Source organism: Sinocyclocheilus anshuiensis, unplaced genomic scaffold (assembly GCF_001515605.1).
Source record: "Sinocyclocheilus anshuiensis isolate Anshui unplaced genomic scaffold, SAMN03320099.WGS_v1.1 scaffold542, whole genome shotgun sequence".
NCBI lineage: Eukaryota > Metazoa > Chordata > Actinopteri > Cypriniformes > Cyprinidae > Sinocyclocheilus > Sinocyclocheilus anshuiensis.
In genome coordinates this window covers 1,861,172-1,878,820 of record NW_015547685.1, presented here as the reverse complement: position 1 = coordinate 1,878,820, position 17,649 = coordinate 1,861,172, and the positions used below count along the sequence as shown (strand labels likewise).

General features: G+C 37.1%; 1 protein-coding gene across 2 annotated transcripts; it reads left to right on the top strand.

The window, feature by feature from the left end:
• Positions 1–263: 263 nt before the first annotated feature.
• LOC107703263 (leucyl-cystinyl aminopeptidase-like) lies at positions 264–16,708 on the top strand. Of its 2 annotated transcripts, none has more exons than XM_016505821.1 (18): positions 264–560; positions 3,299–4,121; positions 4,282–4,420; positions 4,785–4,916; positions 5,016–5,136; positions 5,293–5,444; positions 6,111–6,224; positions 7,497–7,628; positions 7,782–7,913; positions 8,311–8,462; positions 9,673–9,761; positions 9,864–10,047; positions 10,914–11,070; positions 14,448–14,632; positions 14,820–14,981; positions 15,073–15,213; positions 16,167–16,248; positions 16,349–16,708. In XM_016505821.1, the coding sequence occupies exons 1-18, from the start codon at positions 542–544 to the stop codon at positions 16,478–16,480; spliced, it is 3,048 nt and encodes a 1,015-aa protein (XP_016361307.1). In that variant the 5' UTR covers positions 264–541; the 3' UTR covers positions 16,481–16,708. The 2 variants fall into 2 exon arrangements, with proteins under 2 accessions (XP_016361307.1, XP_016361306.1); XM_016505820.1 differs by having other exon boundaries at positions 9,670–9,761.
• Positions 16,709–17,649: the final 941 nt, after the last annotated feature.

Genomic DNA, 17,649 nt, shown 5'->3' with positions numbered 1-17,649 from the left:
GATTAAAGAACCAGCTTTACTGATAAGATGCGCGTTAAATATCGCATGCGATTTATCGTGCAGCCCTAATAGATAGATAGATAGATTTATCTTAGATTTTTTTTGGATTTTCCATCCATTTAAAAAACATTTATTACGCTCGACAGGGAAAACATTCAATTCATAGGGTTTAGAACAGCACGTCAGAATGGCCAGGTTTGGGTGAACTGTCCCTTTAAACGGGGCAGCTGAAGGGGGAAGTCAAATTCAGGTTGCTTGTTTGACAGCAGTGATTACCCCTCTCAGCTCGTGTCCGCTGTTATATCGATAAACAGTGTGCAGTGATGGTTCAGTAAACCGGTGATCGATCATTTTAATGCGGTGAAGTGAGAGAGCTGTAGATTAGGCTAACGATGCTAAGCTAGCACCAGTTGATCTGATGCGTTCCTGCGTTGAATGAATGTGTGACTCTTCAGCCTTCCCAGGATTAAATACCCGCACTTTCAACTGAAACAGAATTTGCTTTTTACTTCAGACCTGCAATTAAACATTTACGTTAAGCATGGAGACGTTTGAAAGCGGTAAGGCTGCAGCTAATATGGACTCTTTTATTTGTACGCGACGTCGTGCACTGCAAAAAGTTATCAGCTAACATGCTACCGCTAGCCGCGTCGCTTTTTATATATATAATGCAATTTAATCTCCTTAAGTACTTCTCCTGTAGTGTGATAACTTGTTTTTACCACAGTCCTGGTTATGTGTCAATGATTTTAGAGTTAGTTATGGAGTTGGTTAGAACGAAATATAACGTATGCAAAGTTCAAGCAGGCTAACGACACATATGAATACCATTTAAATAGCCATCAGTGCATCTGCTTCACAAAGGTCACAGTAGGTCGTGACAGGAGCTCTGATTAAATAAAAATGTATCAGTGTTTATGAGGGGGTGGAAATGTCAGTAAATCAGATCAGTGGTTTATTTGTTTTGGTGACTGTCATTCAAGTGATGTCTCGCAGTGCTCTGCTGTCAGCAGTCTGCATTTGACTTTATATCCCATTTAAGTCATCACTTCTCATCTGTCAGTCTGTGTGCATCAGACTCAAATCTCCAAAGAGATGTCATGTTTTGCACAAATCCTGGCAAGGTGACATTTGCTGCTTTGTGTTTTTATGGTCTTGCGTAAATTTGACACGCTGACCAGCTGGTCACTTTTTAGTACTGTCTTTACTTGTCTCCTAGTTTAAGTAACTTAAGAGCTTCAGCCATCCAACTGTCACGAAATAAAGTTGTCTGTCAGTGGCAGACTAAAAAAAACTTTCTTCCGTTAACCTACTTGTTTTTGTTGACTTCCCGAATGAAAGTTTGAATAGTTTGGCTGACAATCTCAAGAACATATCTGGGTCATATTTCATATATATATATATATATATATATAATTAACATGAAGCAAAATGTCGCATTCTTAATACTGTCATGCAAAAGATAGTATTAAATTGTATAGTATTTTAAACATCAAGGTAGTTTGTGTTTCAAATTAGTCTTTTACTTTGGATGCATATTATTATTGTAATGAGAATTTGAGAACCAAATGTACTTAGTCACCATGAAATCAAAATGGACAAGTCTTATTTTTTATTGAATATTGTAGTGCATTTACTATTATAAAAATGACAAATTATAAATGATTTATCAGTGTAGTTACATCATTATTTTTTTAATGTGCCCATTGTGCCCTCCTAATTGTTCTTCGAAAACATTAACTTCTCGCAACAACGTCTATTTTCTGATAACGTGTGCACCAGGTGTAGTGCCGAAATTTGCACCCTGCCAGATTATGCACCCCCTAGTATTGGTAGGTTTAGGAGTAGGTGTGGAGGAGGGGTTAGGATTAGGCAATCAGGTAGCGATTTCAACGAGGGGGTGCATAATCTGGCAGGGGTGCAGAATTCGGCACAACACCGGCACAAGGGCAGGACAATAATAATCTGTCACTTACAGCAACCTGTCACTCACATGAGATCACAGCAATTAGCTAATAGCAACGACCTGGTTAATTGCTGATGGACAAAACGAAGTCCTGCCCTACTTTTTTCTTGCCAGAGAAGTCGTTTCACTCAGATACAAATCACAGTTGGAAAGAAAAGACGATCGCAAGTTTAATTTCTTGCAAACTTAGGGGGGAAGTCGTGGCCTAATGGTTAGAGAGTCGGACTCATAACCCAAAGGTTGTGGGTTCGAATCTCATACCGGCAGGAATTGTAGGTGGGGGGAGTGAATGTACAGCGCTCTCTCCCACCTTCAATACCACGACTGAGGTGCCCTTGAGCAAGGCACCGAACCCCCAACTGCTCCCTGGGTGCCGCAGCATAAATGGCTGCCCACTGCTCCGGGTGTGTGTTCACGGTGTGTGTGTGTTCACTGCTGTGTGTGTGCACTTTGGATGGGTAAATGCAGAGCACTAATTCCGAGTATGGGTCACCATACTTGGCCACATGTCACGTCACTTTCACTTTAACATGAGTATAATATCATAATGCAGAACATCTTAAAAAAATAGGCTGACTTTTAATCACATATGCAAAATATATGATTGCCTTATAAAATGTGTCCTTGACATGTTTTTGTGAGATTTACTAAGGAACTGTAGCATGTGTTTGCTTAAAGTGTTTGCTGAAGAATGTACAAACTCTGCACAGTACTAAATGAAAGTGTTGCACTAACAGTAAATGAGGCATGTGATTTTGTTAAAAAGTTGAAATTCAGGTCACTTAAAGAACAAGAGTATTTGTGCAGCAGACATGAGTTTGACCCCAGGTCAGCAGGTAGGATATCAATGTGGTTTCAAGCAATGTGTTAAATGGTAATTTGATCACTGTTAACTTAGGCAGTGCCTTGATTTGTTATTGAATTTATTTAGTCTAATTCTCTGTTGAAGAAGGAAGTAAAAGAGGAGCAATGCAAACACTTTATTTTCTGCCAGTGTATTGACAAATCTTATGCAGACAATAGTTGAGGCACATTGAATTGAGTATAAAATAGTTTATGCTGTACATTGGTGACAGCCTGTGGTCATGGGTGCAAGTATTAACTGGAACAGTCTTAATGTCTGTCTGCGCAGATGCATGAAAGTAGCTTCTTTCATCTTCAGTTTCACTATCGTTTAAACACTTGTGTAGGCTGACTACAAAAAACTCAACTTTTCAGAAAAGTTCTCACTCAGATATCTTAGATGGTAGCACTCTTGTCAACAGGAAGCCACTTTCAACAACTGTGCTTTTGTATTCACACACCATTTTCTGTTTCCACTGTAACCTACAGAAAGAGCTCCACTGCCCAGGAACATGATTGAGAACAGCATGTTTGAGGAAGAGCCAGATGTGGTGGATTTGGCGAAGGAGTCCCCATCCTACCCCATCGACTCGGACGATGTGGTCTATGAACCCCGCAGCTCGCGACTGTTAGTCCGAGGCCTTGGAGAAAACGACCTGGATGAAGATGAGGAAGATTACGAATCATCTGCCCGTCTTCTTGGATTGTCCTTCATGAATCGCAGTTCCAACCAGCGCAGCGTTGCCTCGTCCTACACCCGCCAGCAGCATTCTGGATCGTGCTCGAAGCCTTCGACTAAGACAACGGTGGTAGGTGTTCTCATCCTGGTGCTGGTGGCCTCCATGTTTATGGTCATCTACTTCCTGCCAGGCTGCACTTTCACCAGAAAAGGCTGCCAGAAGACCAATTTGACCATGGACAGCATCTATCCCATTTCCACAAGTGGTGAACTTTTCCCATGGACCGAGTTGAGGTTACCGCCCAGTGTGCATCCTGTGCATTACAATATTTCACTCCATCCCAACCTGGCCCTCATGACCTTCCAAGGCTGTGTATCCATCTTGGTGCAAGTCTTGCATGAAACGAAGAATATTGTCCTTCACAGTTCTGATATGAACATAAGCAAGGTCACTTTTGAAGGTAAAGAGGTCCACGTCCTGGAGTACAAACCTTGGCAGCAAATCGCCATCAAATTTCCAGAAGATCTTAAGAAGGGACAGTATGTTTTGAACATTAACTACACAGCAAAGCTCTCCAACAGCTATGATGGCTTTTACAACAGCTCATATGTCGACACAAATGGTACAAAAAGGTATTTGCAGCCCAATTAACCTTTGTGTAACCTTCTGAACAGTTGGGATACATTTGAATGAACTATTCAGCTTCAGTGTATTAATTGACAGTTACTTCTACTTAGTTATATCTTTATGCCTCTCAGACACATCCTTTCATTCACTCCATCTTTCTTCTAGAGTTTTGGCCGCTACTCAATTTGAGCCCTTGGCTGCTCGCAAGGCTTTCCCTTGTTTTGACGAGCCAGCTTTTAAATCAACTTTTACAATTAAGATGACCAGAGAACGCAAGTACATCAGCCTTTCAAACATGCCCAAGGTGGTTATTTTTGATTGATTGATTGATTGATTGATCTGCTTTTTTCACTTTTAATTAAGAGGCTAATACATAAAACATTTTCATTGCTGTTTGGTTAGGTCATGTTTTGTAACATTTTATTTTATTTTAGTCTTTCTCATTTAAGAGACTAATCTATAAAATATTTAATTACTTTCTTAAATTTAATTGGTTTATATATATAATTCTTAATATTACAGCTTCTGTTTGTTTTATTACAGTCTTTTTACTTTTTCATTTTAGTTTTGATATTTTTATGAGTTACAAATATTGTCATGCAAGTTTGTTCTCAGATTATAATATATAAGTTTTGTCATTTTATTGTCCAATGTTTTTTATTTTCTAGGTCAAAACCACAGATTTAAAAAATGGGCTTCAAGAAGATGAGTTTGAGAAAAGTGTTAAAATGAGCAATTACCTAGTTGCATTTATTGTGGCTGAATTCATCGGTGTCAGTAATAATGTATCTAAAACTATGGTATGTTTTCCTCTCAAAATCAATGTCTTGTGTTACAAATATTATGTAAACATATTGCATTATGGTATTTTATTTTATGTTTTTCCAAATTTTGTGCAGGTGTCTGTGTATGCCATTCCAGACAAAAAGGATCAAGTGCAGTATGCTCTGGACACAGCTTGTAAACTGTTGGAGTTCTACAATACATTCTTTGAGAACGATTACCCGTTAAGCAAGTTGGGTGAGACACCTTTCCTTAAAGAAACTCTTCAAAAAGGGATTATTAGATTTCTAGAATAGCTGGACATGCACGCTAATGTTGCTTTACAAATAACAAACCTAAAAGTGTTTATTTCTAGTGACATGACGTGACCGAATGTCCTTTCAAAATCAATAGATCTAGTGGCCATTCCTGACTTCCTCGCCGGAGCCATGGAGAACTGGGGACTAATCACATTCCGTGAGACGACTTTGCTAGTAGGGAATAATTCCTCCTCTATAGACAAGCAACTGGTGACCTCTGTCATTGCTCATGAACTTGCCCACCAGGTAATTCACTTTATAAATAAAGCAACATTCTCATGACAGGGAAATAATAGTCATGTTTAAATGATTAACAACACGATAGAAATATCTGAGTTGGTGGCTGCTTTACCAGGGTGTGTGTATTTAAGTATTGTTTACATCCAGCTTTGATTACAATGTTGACCTACTTCAAGTTTTTTTCTTAAAGGCATAGTTCACCAAAAAAATGAAGCATTTACTCACCCTCATGTTGTTCCAAACCTGTATAACTTTATTTCTTCTGTTGAACACAAAAGAAGATATTTTGAAGAATGTTGGTAACCAAACAGTTGCTGGTAGCATTGACTTCCATAGTATAGAAAAAATATATATATATTGAAGTCAGTGGCTACCAGCACCTGTTTGGTTACCAACATTCTTCAAAGTATCCTCTTTTGTGTTCAACTCATACAGGTTTGGAACAATGTGAGGGTGAATAAATGATGACCGAATTTTCATGTTTGAGTGAACTATCCCTTTAAGCTTTCACTCCAAATTTTTGGCAGAAGTGAATGACAATAGTGATATTGACATAAAACATATATTATAAATTCTATGTCTAAAATAAATGTGATGTCTTTCAGTTCAGTTGAAAAGGCTAGTCGGAAATGCTGTGTTCATTATGTCATGTCCTGTTGTTTTTCTGTTCAGTGGTTTGGAAATCTTGTCACTATGAGATGGTGGAATGATCTTTGGCTGAATGAAGGATTTGCAACCTACATGCAGTATATGTCGATTGAAACTGTGTTCCCAGACCTTAATATAGTAAGTATTAGTCTAAATGAAGAATTACCCTTTGTTTCTTTCAGTCAATTTTTTTTTGTTTGAATGTAGTGTTGGGGAATTGAGAAGAGTCCTGGACTCTGAATAGAGTATTTTTACATGTATTAGGGATGCACTGAAATTTTGGCCGAAAATTGTCAGCGAAAAAATGTGTGTTCAGTGCGCAGGTTTCACTCTCCCTCTAGCTGTCACTGCGTGGTGTGACGCTCCGCTCAACATTCCGCTCTATGAATGTGTGTTCCGTTGGGTTGCTCACAGCCCATGCGAACACTCCACTCGAGTACCGCTCGTGCTCAAAGAAAAAGCAAAGTCCGCTCAAATAACACGCCAACATGACATTTCGATGTAGTATACTTGTTCCTGTTTGCAATAGCGCTACTGTGCTGTAAAGTGGTGTAGTACAGCTGTACTGGGTAGTGCTGGTAAAATGACGCTACTAATTTGGACAGTCACGCAAAAAAATGTGTTGTTCTAAATAATTTAGGGTGCTTTAACACCTGTAGATCGATTGCTTTGTTCCGAAACGGATTATAATTATTACAGTGTTGCTTTTTATTCTTGGTGCAGTTTGCTTTCATACGGCGAAGTTTCTAAATGGACCAAATTTGTTCATACAAGTCACGCGCGAGTAAACTGTTCTCTCATTGGTCAAAGTTCCATGGTTTATTTTCCGGGATTCCACTTAGCTGTCAGGGCTGTCATCCGTCAGGATGGAACGATAACAGCTTCGCGGGCTTATTGTTGGGTTTTTTGTAGCTGTCGTTATATTAATTTATCATTTTGAGTAGGAGTCCAGAATTCATAGGGGAACATTTTTTTAAAAAGCACCTACTAGGAAGAAGAACAATAAGGCATTATAAAATGAAAAAGTGTGCTCAAACTGCTCCAGAGTTCGTTTTCAATCGAGCCGAGACCACCTCGTTCAAGCGATCTCGGACCGATTGTTTTGCTGTGGATCCGAGCATGATTGCCATGTTCACATATGCCCAAACGACCCGAGCTAAGGGGGGAAACGTGCCAGGTTCCGAAACAACGGGCCAGGTGTGAAAGCACCCTAAGGCTTCATGTTGGGTAAAAAAGAATACATTAGTGTGTAATAATGACTGCAATCTTGTATACTTTACTTGACCTTGTTTTGATGTAAAGTAAATTGAGTTGAAGAGTTGATTCCATCGACTCCTATGGTGGGAACACCCTATTTGAATGTGTGTCATTGAGAATGTCTGTATTTGATCATGTGTCTTTCATTTCCAGGACACTGAATTCTTAAATGTTCGCTTTAAAGCGCTGACCAAAGATGCATTGAACTCATCCCACCCAGTGTCTACTGTGGTGAGCACACCTGAGCAGGTGGAAGAGATGTTTGACTCTGTGTCTTATGAGAAGGTACGTCATAAATTACCTGTTGCTTGTGAAGTGTCTTTAATTAACCGTCTTTTTGAAAACTGGTGCAATGTAATCATTTGTCATTGAGTGTTATTGATCGTATAGCTATACTCAGAACTTGAGCATGTTTCTTGGTCTGACTTTTCATCCAAGGGGGCTTCAATACTGCTGATGCTCAATGCAACACTCACTGATGGGGAGTTTCGAAAAGGAGTGATTGAGTACTTACAAAAGTATAACCTATCAAACACTGAAAGTGAAGACTTGTGGAACAGTCTTTCCCAGGTCAGACCTTTTCTAAGTGAGATGAACTTACGATGCCTGTAGGGATGCACCGATACCACTTTTTCCAGTACTCGCCCGATACCGATACTTTTATTTTTGGTACTTGCCGATACAGAGTACCGATACCAATATTTTTATTGTATTTGGAGTACGAGTACGAGTACAGGAGCTAACTATCGGGCCCGATACCGATACCAGTATCGGTATCGGTGCATCCCTAGATGCCTGCATAGTGATTGCATTTCATTATTTACGAGAACAAAACAAAGAGTTGTTCCGAGTATGATAAAGGCAATTACAAAATTAAACAATGCACTTTTACATAATGATGAAGCAACTGAGCTGACATCTGAGCCAAGGTTTTATTAGTGTGCGCTGACATCCATGTTCTCCATAGGTGAGCAAACAAAACTTAAGTGTATCTGAGATGATGAACACCTGGACTGTTCATAAGGGCTTTCCTCTGGTCACAGTGAAGAGAAATGGCACTCAAGTGACACTGACACAAGAACATTTCCTTCTGAATGCTGAAAACAGCACGGACGACAGGTAGAGGACTTTTACTGCAATTGTGAACATTGATCTAAAAATGTCTCATAGTGAATTAGGAGGCTGTAGGCCGTGAAAGTTGTTTTAAAACTAGCTTTCAAAAGTTTGGGCTCAGTAAGATTTGTTTTAGTATTATTAATATTTTTATACATTAATCAAAAGTGTTTCTTACTATTCATCAAAGAATCCTAAAAAATGTATTCCAGTTTCCACAAAAACATTAAAGGGATAGTTCACCCAAAAATGAAAATTTGCTGTAAATTTACTCACCCTCAGGCCATCCAAGATGGTAGAACAGTAAAGAAGATTTTTAGCTGAAATCATGGTCCTTGGTGTTTCATAAAATGCAAGTCAGTGGCTATCGGCACTTTGAGAATCAAAAAAGCATATACAGACAAGACAAATATAATAGCTGTGGCTCCTGACAATATGTTGAGGTAATAATGTTGAAAATGATGTTTATTTTCTTGCACAGACTGCAATATATCATCAGGAGCCACAGGTATTAATTTTGTGTTGCCTCTATATGCTTTTTTGAATCTCAAGTGCTGGTAGCTGTTGACTTGTATTTTATGAATAACCAAGGACTATGGTTTCAGCTAAAAATATTCTAATGTTCTACTGAAAAAAAAAAAGTCACATACTTATTGGAAAGCCTGAGGGTGAGTAAATTAACATAGTTTTGGATGAATTATCACTTTAAGCAGCTGTTTCAACACTGATAATAATAAGTGTTTCTTGAGCACCAGATCAGCATATTACAATGATTTCTGAAGGATCATGTGACACTGAAGACTGGAGTAATGATGCTGAAAATTCAGCTTTGCCATCATAGGAATAAAAAAATAGAAAAAAAAAAAATCAATTTTAAGTTATTTAAAAAAAAAAAGTTACAAATTCTAATAATATTTCATAATATTACTGTTTCTGATGTATTTTTGATCAAATAAATGCAGCCTTGGTGAGCATAAGATAATTTAAAAAACATTTAAAAAAATCTTACCAACCCCAAACTTTTAAACTGTAGTGTGTGTCATGGGAAACAATAGTCTTGTTTGTTTTAAGGTGCAAACAACGTTTTAAACAAGGACTCTTATATTGATTAGAGTCAAAGTCCAATATTGATCTATTGAAAAAGCAAGCTGTATGTGAACTCTGCCTCTCTTGATGTGGAATGTTCATTGATCCACTTTTGTGTTACCCATAGCAGCTTGTGGCATATTCCCCTGACGTATGTAAATGACAGCTGTAGTTTTCTCAGCTCCTGCAAGCAAGTGTTCCATCTCAAGGACAAAACAGGTGAGGATTGTCCTCAGGACTGAGTGTACTGGCATAGACAGATGTTTCCAACTACTGGAAATATTCAGTAATATATTGTTTGTTGCTTTAAATCTTTTCCAGCCACGTTAAAGCTTCCAGATCAGGTGAAGTGGCTGAAGTTCAACTTCAAGAATGATGGCTTCTACATAGTGCATTATGATGAGGAGGGATGGAAGAACTTGATTGATGCTTTGAAGGGGGATGTGAATGTCCTCTCCTGTAAAGACCGAGCAGCTCTCATCAATAACATCTTTACTCTCTCTAGGTAGATCTGCATTTAATGGAAGTTATTAGACAAGACTTTCAAGAGCTGATGGTGCAGGATTCCCACAGTCATGGAAAACCTGGAAATAACATTTTATTAATTATGATTGTGGTTCAGATTAAAATATTTTATTAGAAAAAATTCTCTTTTGCTCTTTGTTTTGCAAATTATTTTTACAATAATTTAAATATAAATGTAATTATCCCATCATAAACAACTGGGTCAAAATTGATTGGTGTGGGTGTAGTACATTTTCAAGAACATTTCAGTAATATAATACTGTAATACCCATCAAAACCAGCATGCAGAATTCTGCATTAAATTAAGTCCTTTTTTATTTTTTCTCTTTTTAAGATACACTACCGTTCAAAAGTTTGCTGTCAGTAATATTTTTCCTCGTGTGCTCACCAAGGCTGCATTTATTTGATCAAAAATACAGTAATACTGTGAAATATTATTACAATTAAAAATGACTGTTTTCTTTTCTAATATATGTTAAAAAGTAATTTATTCCTGTGACGTAAAGCTGAATTTTTGGCAGCCGTTACTCCAGTCTTAAGTGTCACATGGTCCTTCAGAAATCATTTTAATATGATGACCTCTCATATGAATATGGCCTCTCTTACTATTATCAATGTTGAAAGCAGTTGTGCTGCTTAAAATTTTTGTGGAAACGTTACATTTTTTTCATGATTCTTTAATGAATAGCAAGTTTAACATAAAAAAAAATCTAATGCATCCTTGGCTGAATAAAAGTGTTAATTTCTTTAAAAAAAAGTCTTACTGACCCCAGCGTTTTGAACAGTAGTGTATATTTTTCAGTAAATAAGTGAAAATAAAGAATGTACGCTTCATCTTTCCTCCAGTTCGGGCAAGGTGTCTTTCAGACAGGTCTTAAATCTAATGGACTACATTAGAAATGAGACCGAAACGGCTCCCCTGACTGAAGCTCTCTTCCAGCTTGGTCAGATCTACATGTTGCTGGACAAACGATCAGAGTTGAACTTGGCCTCTAGAATGACGGTAGATACAGCATTCATCTACAACACCTTGTGTGGCTGTTGTAGTTAAATGGCTCTCTTTCTCCCCTTTCACACATACAGTCTTTACTGGTAAATTACCGGTAAATTACTGTTAAGAGATCATTTGTGAATAGGACCTTTTCAGAAATACTGGTAAATTCGTTCGGGCAGTTTACCGGTATGAGAAGTTGTAACATTACCAGTGAAATACCGGTAATGTGCTCTGTGTGAATGCAGAACAGGATTAGCGGTATACAGTCTATGGGTATGACAAAGCCACTGGAAGGCAAGCCTGCAACCTTTAGCTAGGGATGGGCGTATCGATCCTAAAGTATCGATATATCGATACTGATGTGAGTATCGAAAGTATCAATACTCAAATAAAAATTATCGATACTAAGGTGTGTTTTTTACCAATGATTTTGTTTATTTAACAAAAAATTTAATGCGTACAATATGCATTGAATTTGACGAATAACCTATGTTAGCGAATAATTGTGTAGGATAGAACTTATATTTTTCAGTAAATAAGTGAAAATAAAGAATGTACGCTTCATCTTTCCTCCAGTTCGGGCAAGGTGTCTTTCAGACAGGTCTTAAATCTAATGGACTACATTAGAAATGAGACCGAAACGGCTCCCCTGACTGAAGCTCTCTTCCAGCTTGGTCAGATCTACATGTTGCTGGACAAACGATCAGAGTTGAACTTGGCCTCTAGAATGACGGTAGATACAGCATTCATCTACAACACCTTGTGTGGCTGTTGTAGTTAAATGGCTCTCTTTCTCCCCTTTCACACATACAGTCTTTACTGGTAAATTACCGGTAAATTACTGTTAAGAGATCATTTGTGAATAGGACCTTTTCAGAAATACTGGTAAATTCGTTCGGGCAGTTTACCGGTATGAGAAGTTGTAACATTACCAGTGAAATACCGGTAATGTGCTCTGTGTGAATGCAGAACAGGATTAGCGGTATACAGTCTATGGGTATGACAAAGCCACTGGAAGGCAAGCCTGCAACCTTTAGCTAGGGATGGGCGTATCGATCCTAAAGTATCGATATATCGATACTGATGTGAGTATCGAAAGTATCAATACTCAAATAAAAAATATCGATACTAAGGTGTGTTTTTTACCAATGATTTTGTTTATTTAACAAAAAATTTAATGCGTGCAATATGCATTGAATTTGACGAATAACTTATGTTAGCGAATAATTGTGTAGGATAGAACTATTTTCCTGCTCTTTTGAACACACGCAAATGATGCAAGACAGAACCAATCAATCACAGAGACCATTCACTCACTTCTGACAATGTATTCAAACAGGGCTGCGTTTCCCAAAAGAATCAGAAGAAACCATTGATGCTTTTGGGAAACGCAGCACAGAACAATGAGGACAGAACAGATTATTTCACAATAAACAAATTGAAATTGTAGCCTATAGTTTGTGCAATTACATTTAAATTCAGTTGAATGTTAAAAGTTCCTATTGATCATGTTCTATTCTGTAATGTTAGTATAAATCATACACTGTCAGAATAACAGAATTAGTCAGAATTTTTTGCACGCGACAGGCTGTCACTGGCAGTCCCTTATGAAAATGAACCATGGTTTTACTAAAGTGAAAGTAGTTCAACTGTAGTATTTGTAGATTTCCATGGTTACCACTACAGTAAACATAATTTAACCATGTGTAAACAAAAATATAACCTAAGTTGCAATTAAGGCGTATTGAATGTTAAAATGCATTTCCATTATAAAGTTAAGTGGGTATCATTACCCATTTTACTCTTAGTAATTTAATAATTTCATAAATTTCATAATTTAAAAGTTCAGTTTATAAGTATCGTATCGGTATATCGACGATACTGGCCTTTAAAAGTATCAGTATCGTATCGAAAACAAAATAAGCGGTATCGCCCATCCCTACCTTTAGCCAAAAAAGTGTAACGGCTAATGCTAAGCTGCAATACACAGGGAAGGTGACCAGAGGCCATTGTATAATTGGCTGAGGTGCCTCACGTGAAGTTAGCTGTTACGCTTTTTCCAATGGTAAGTACTCCAGATCCTCACATCTCCTAATAATAACAGACCAATCGATGTTTGACATCAAAGTACCACGAGAGCTATAGAGAGCAGACCGACTCCGCATGCTTTCAAATCCCTCTCGAGGTAATTTGATGTCAAACGCCGATCGGTCTGTGCAGCACCGCTTCAAGTCCAACACACCTAATCCTCAAGTATGAGCAGAACACGCTGACGTAAGATGTATACACTGGGCCAGTCATAACATTTTGAAACTGATGTGTGAATGGTGCTTTACCGGTAAAAAGACAGAATGTCATTGCCTGTGTGAACGGCGCATTTCTGTATTTAGTCGTTATTACGCAATTTACTGATATTAAATCATACACTGTCAGAATAAAAAGGTTGCATTTTATGCATTCAACAGTCTGTCACTGGCAGTCCCTTATGAAAATGAACCATGGTTTTACTAAAGTGAAAGTAGTTCAACTGTAGTATTTGTAGATTTCCATGGTTACCACTACAGTAAACATAATTTAACCATGTGTAAACAAAAATATAACCTAAGTTGCAATTAAGGCGTATTGAATGTTAAAATGCATTTCCATTATAAAGTTAAGTGGGTATCATTACCCATTTTACTCTTAGTAATTTAATAATTTCATAAATTTCATAATTTAAAAGTTCAGTTTATAAGTATCGTATCGGTATATCGACGATACTGGCCTTTAAAAGTATCAGTATCGTATCGAAAACAAAATAAGCGGTATCGCCCATCCCTACCTTTAGCCAAAAAAGTGTAACGGCTAATGCTAAGCTGCAATACACAGGGAAGGTGACCAGAGGCCATTGTATAATTGGCTGAGGTGCCTCACGTGAAGTTAGCTGTTACGCTTTTTCCAATGGTAAGTACTCCAGATCCTCACATCTCCTAATAATAACAGACCAATCGATGTTTGACATCAAAGTACCACGAGAGCTATAGAGAGCAGACCGACTCCGCATGCTTTCAAATCCCTCTCGAGGTAATTTGATGTCAAACGCCGATCGGTCTGTGCAGCACCGCTTCAAGTCCAACACACCTAATCCTCAAGTATGAGCAGAACACGCTGACGTAAGATGTATACACTGGGCCAGTCATAACATTTTGAAACTGATGTGTGAATGGTGCTTTACCGGTAAAAAGACAGAATGTCATTGCCTGTGTGAACGGCGCATTTCTGTATTTAGTCGTTATTACGCAATTTACTGATATTACTGTGTGAAAGGGGCTTTTTATTTCATCTTATAAAAACGTATTTAGTGCTAAAACTTGTTTGAATGTTTTTTTGGAATTCAATCTTTGCAGAGTTATATTGATGACCATTTCGGAAGTTTAATGGCGGGTCAGTCATGGGACCTGGAATCTTCTGTGTCAAAGATGACGCTTCGGTCTGCCCTGCTGGAGATGGCATGTTCCCTTAACATTCGTAACTGCTCAACACAGGCCAAGCATCTGTTTGATCAGTGGTTCACTTCCAACAAGACTTCTCTGTAAGTTTGTGTGGTGATTGACCCTTGGCTGAATTATTTGGATTGCTCTTCATTAACTACCAACTTGTCTTCTAATCTTGTGATTTGCAAAAAGGAGAAGTTGTCTAAAGCTCTTGACTTTTGTACTCTTCACTGCAGTATTTCATGAGAACAGAGGAACGTCTTGTGATATGCCTTGTTGTTTTAGGATTCCCAGCGATCTCATGAGAACAGTCTTCAAAGTTGCTGCTCAGACAGATGAAGGATGGGGTAAGCTTCTAGACACGTATAAACACTCCATCAATGACCAAGAGAAACGCAAGACACTGGAAGCTTTGGCCAGCACTCAGGATATACGGAAAATCATTTGGTAAGGCCGGGCAACATGTTCCGTTAGAGGGAAAATTCTTTTGAGATGTCAGTACAGACATACCTGAATTTAATTTGTCTTTCCCTTTAAGGATTCTACAGAAAAGTCTTGATGGAAGTGAGATTCAAACTCAAGAATTTCCTTTGGTGATCAACGCAATTTGCAAGAACTTTGCTGGCTACCTCTACGCTTGGGATTTTGTGAAGGAGAACTGGGATAAAATCACTCAAAAGTGAGCGGTGAACTTATATTAAAAGAAAAAAACCTGGAGGAGGGTTACTTAAATATTTGTTTTTTAGCGACATTTTGAATCCACACATTTATTCTAAATAATATGCAGAATAATAATAACAAGGTATAACGTCAAGGTATAAGGTCATGAAGATACCTTAAACAGTATTTATTTAGAGGGGAAAGGTCATAGATGTTTAAGACCTGATATTGACACTCTAGATATATATTTGTTTTTTTTTAAAGAAATTAATACTTTTTAATTGTTCAAAAGTGACAGTAAAGACTTTTACATTGTTACAAAAGATTTCTATTCCATATAAATGCTATTCTTTTGAACTTTCTATTCATCAAAGAATTCTGAAAATATATCACTGTTTCCACAAAAATATTCAGCAGCACTATTTTCAACATTGATTATAAGAGATGTTTCTTGTGCACCAAATCAGCATATTAGAATGATTTTTTGTAGGATCATGTGACACCGAAGACTGGAGTAATGGCTGCTGAAAATTCAGCTTTGCCATTACAGGAATAAATGACATTTTGCAAACATTCAACTAGAAAACAGTTATTTTAAATTGCAATAATATTTCTCAATATTACCATTTTTACTGTATTTTTGATCAAATACATGCAGCTTTGGTGATCATAAGAGACTTATTTCAAAAACATGAAAAACCTTAATGGCCCCAACCACATTCATTCAGTGTATTTAGTATGCACATTTGTAATTTTTTAGTACTGCAAATAAAACCCTGATAAAAAAGTAAATGCATTTTTGTATGATGTAGGTTTGTTGATTTGCATGTAGACCCTTTGTTTTTGTTGAACTGATATATATATATATATATATATATATGCAAAATCAGTATATATATGTTTATTGTGCATGTTAAAACATTGAGTGCACAATTTAATGTTGTTTCTTTTCCTTTTTTTTTTTCATGCAAGGTTTCCTGTTGGATCCTTTGCCATTCAGAGCATCCTCATGTCCGCAACCAGTCAGTTTTCCACAAAAACACATCTCACGGAGGTCTGTTCATCCCCCAAAAAGCATAGCTATGATTAAATAAAAAACAGTAAAGTTTTACTTTGTGTATTTGTACTAGAGTAATGTTTTTTCTCTCATCCAGACCCAGAACTTCTTCACTTCTCCAGGGACGAAAGGTTCTCAGATGAGGATCGTGCGGGAGGCCATTGAGACCATTAAGCTCAACATGCGATGGATGGAAAAGAACTTGAACACGCTCCAGAGATGGTTGTAGTGTGAGGAGGAGACGGCTCCTCTCTCGTGCCTCTCACTTCCTCAGGTGACGTCACCGGGAACATGCAGGTGTGAGTGATATTACCATCACAACAGCCAGAGCCATAAATGTACCATGTTAGGACAAACTCAAGACAGAAGAGCAGATTTACTTGGACGTAAAGGGCCGTTTAAAAACATTTCGGTAACACTTTCTATGAAGCCCATATTTATAATACATTATAAGGGTATTCTTAAGGCATTATAATTAATGCATAATATATTATAAAAACCCTTATAATATGTTATATCATCTTATGAATATTCATAAGAACAGTTTTAATGTTTTATAATATTTACTTATTTGTGGTTATAGCTTTTAAGAGTATAATGATTTATAACACACAGTGAACATGTTGCATCCACTTAAATTACAATGGATTATATTTCTCATAGTTATAATGTATTATAAGTCTCATATCTTGCCATCTTTCTTATGCTACTTTACTTAAAGCCATCAAAGACCACTTATAAGTATAGTAATAATAATAATAATAATAATTTTTTTTTCTCAAATAGCCATAAGATCAGATATCAGATCAGATGAATGTGTACTAAGACATATTTGCTTTGAACTATTTTGAATGTAATATCAGTTTGATTATTTTGACGGTTCCCCAACAGACAAACTGACTATAAGTAACTTTGCAAGTATGTCAACATTCTACCAACCCTAACCTTAACCTAAGCCTACTAATACTCTAATGAGAGTTAGTTGACATGTAGTTGCAAAGTTGCTTATAGTCTATAGACTTGGGGGACCATCAAAATAAAATGTAACCTAACATATAAAAATTGCATTTTTTTTTTCAGTTGAAATTATTAACTAGCTCACATCAAAATTAATATTAGCCTCACAGGGAACACTCAAATAACACTCCACACCTAACCACTTACAAGATGTAGTAAGATACTGTGCAGATCTTAAATAAACAATGTCAAGATATATAGTCCATTATAAATGTAAAAATAGATTTTATATGGTGTTCATTGTGTGTTATAAATAATCATAATTTTAAAACTTATAACCACAAATGCGTAAGCATTATAATGTATTATAATTGTTGTTATGATTATTTATAAGATGATATAACATATTATAAGGTCTTTTATAATGCATTATGCATTTAT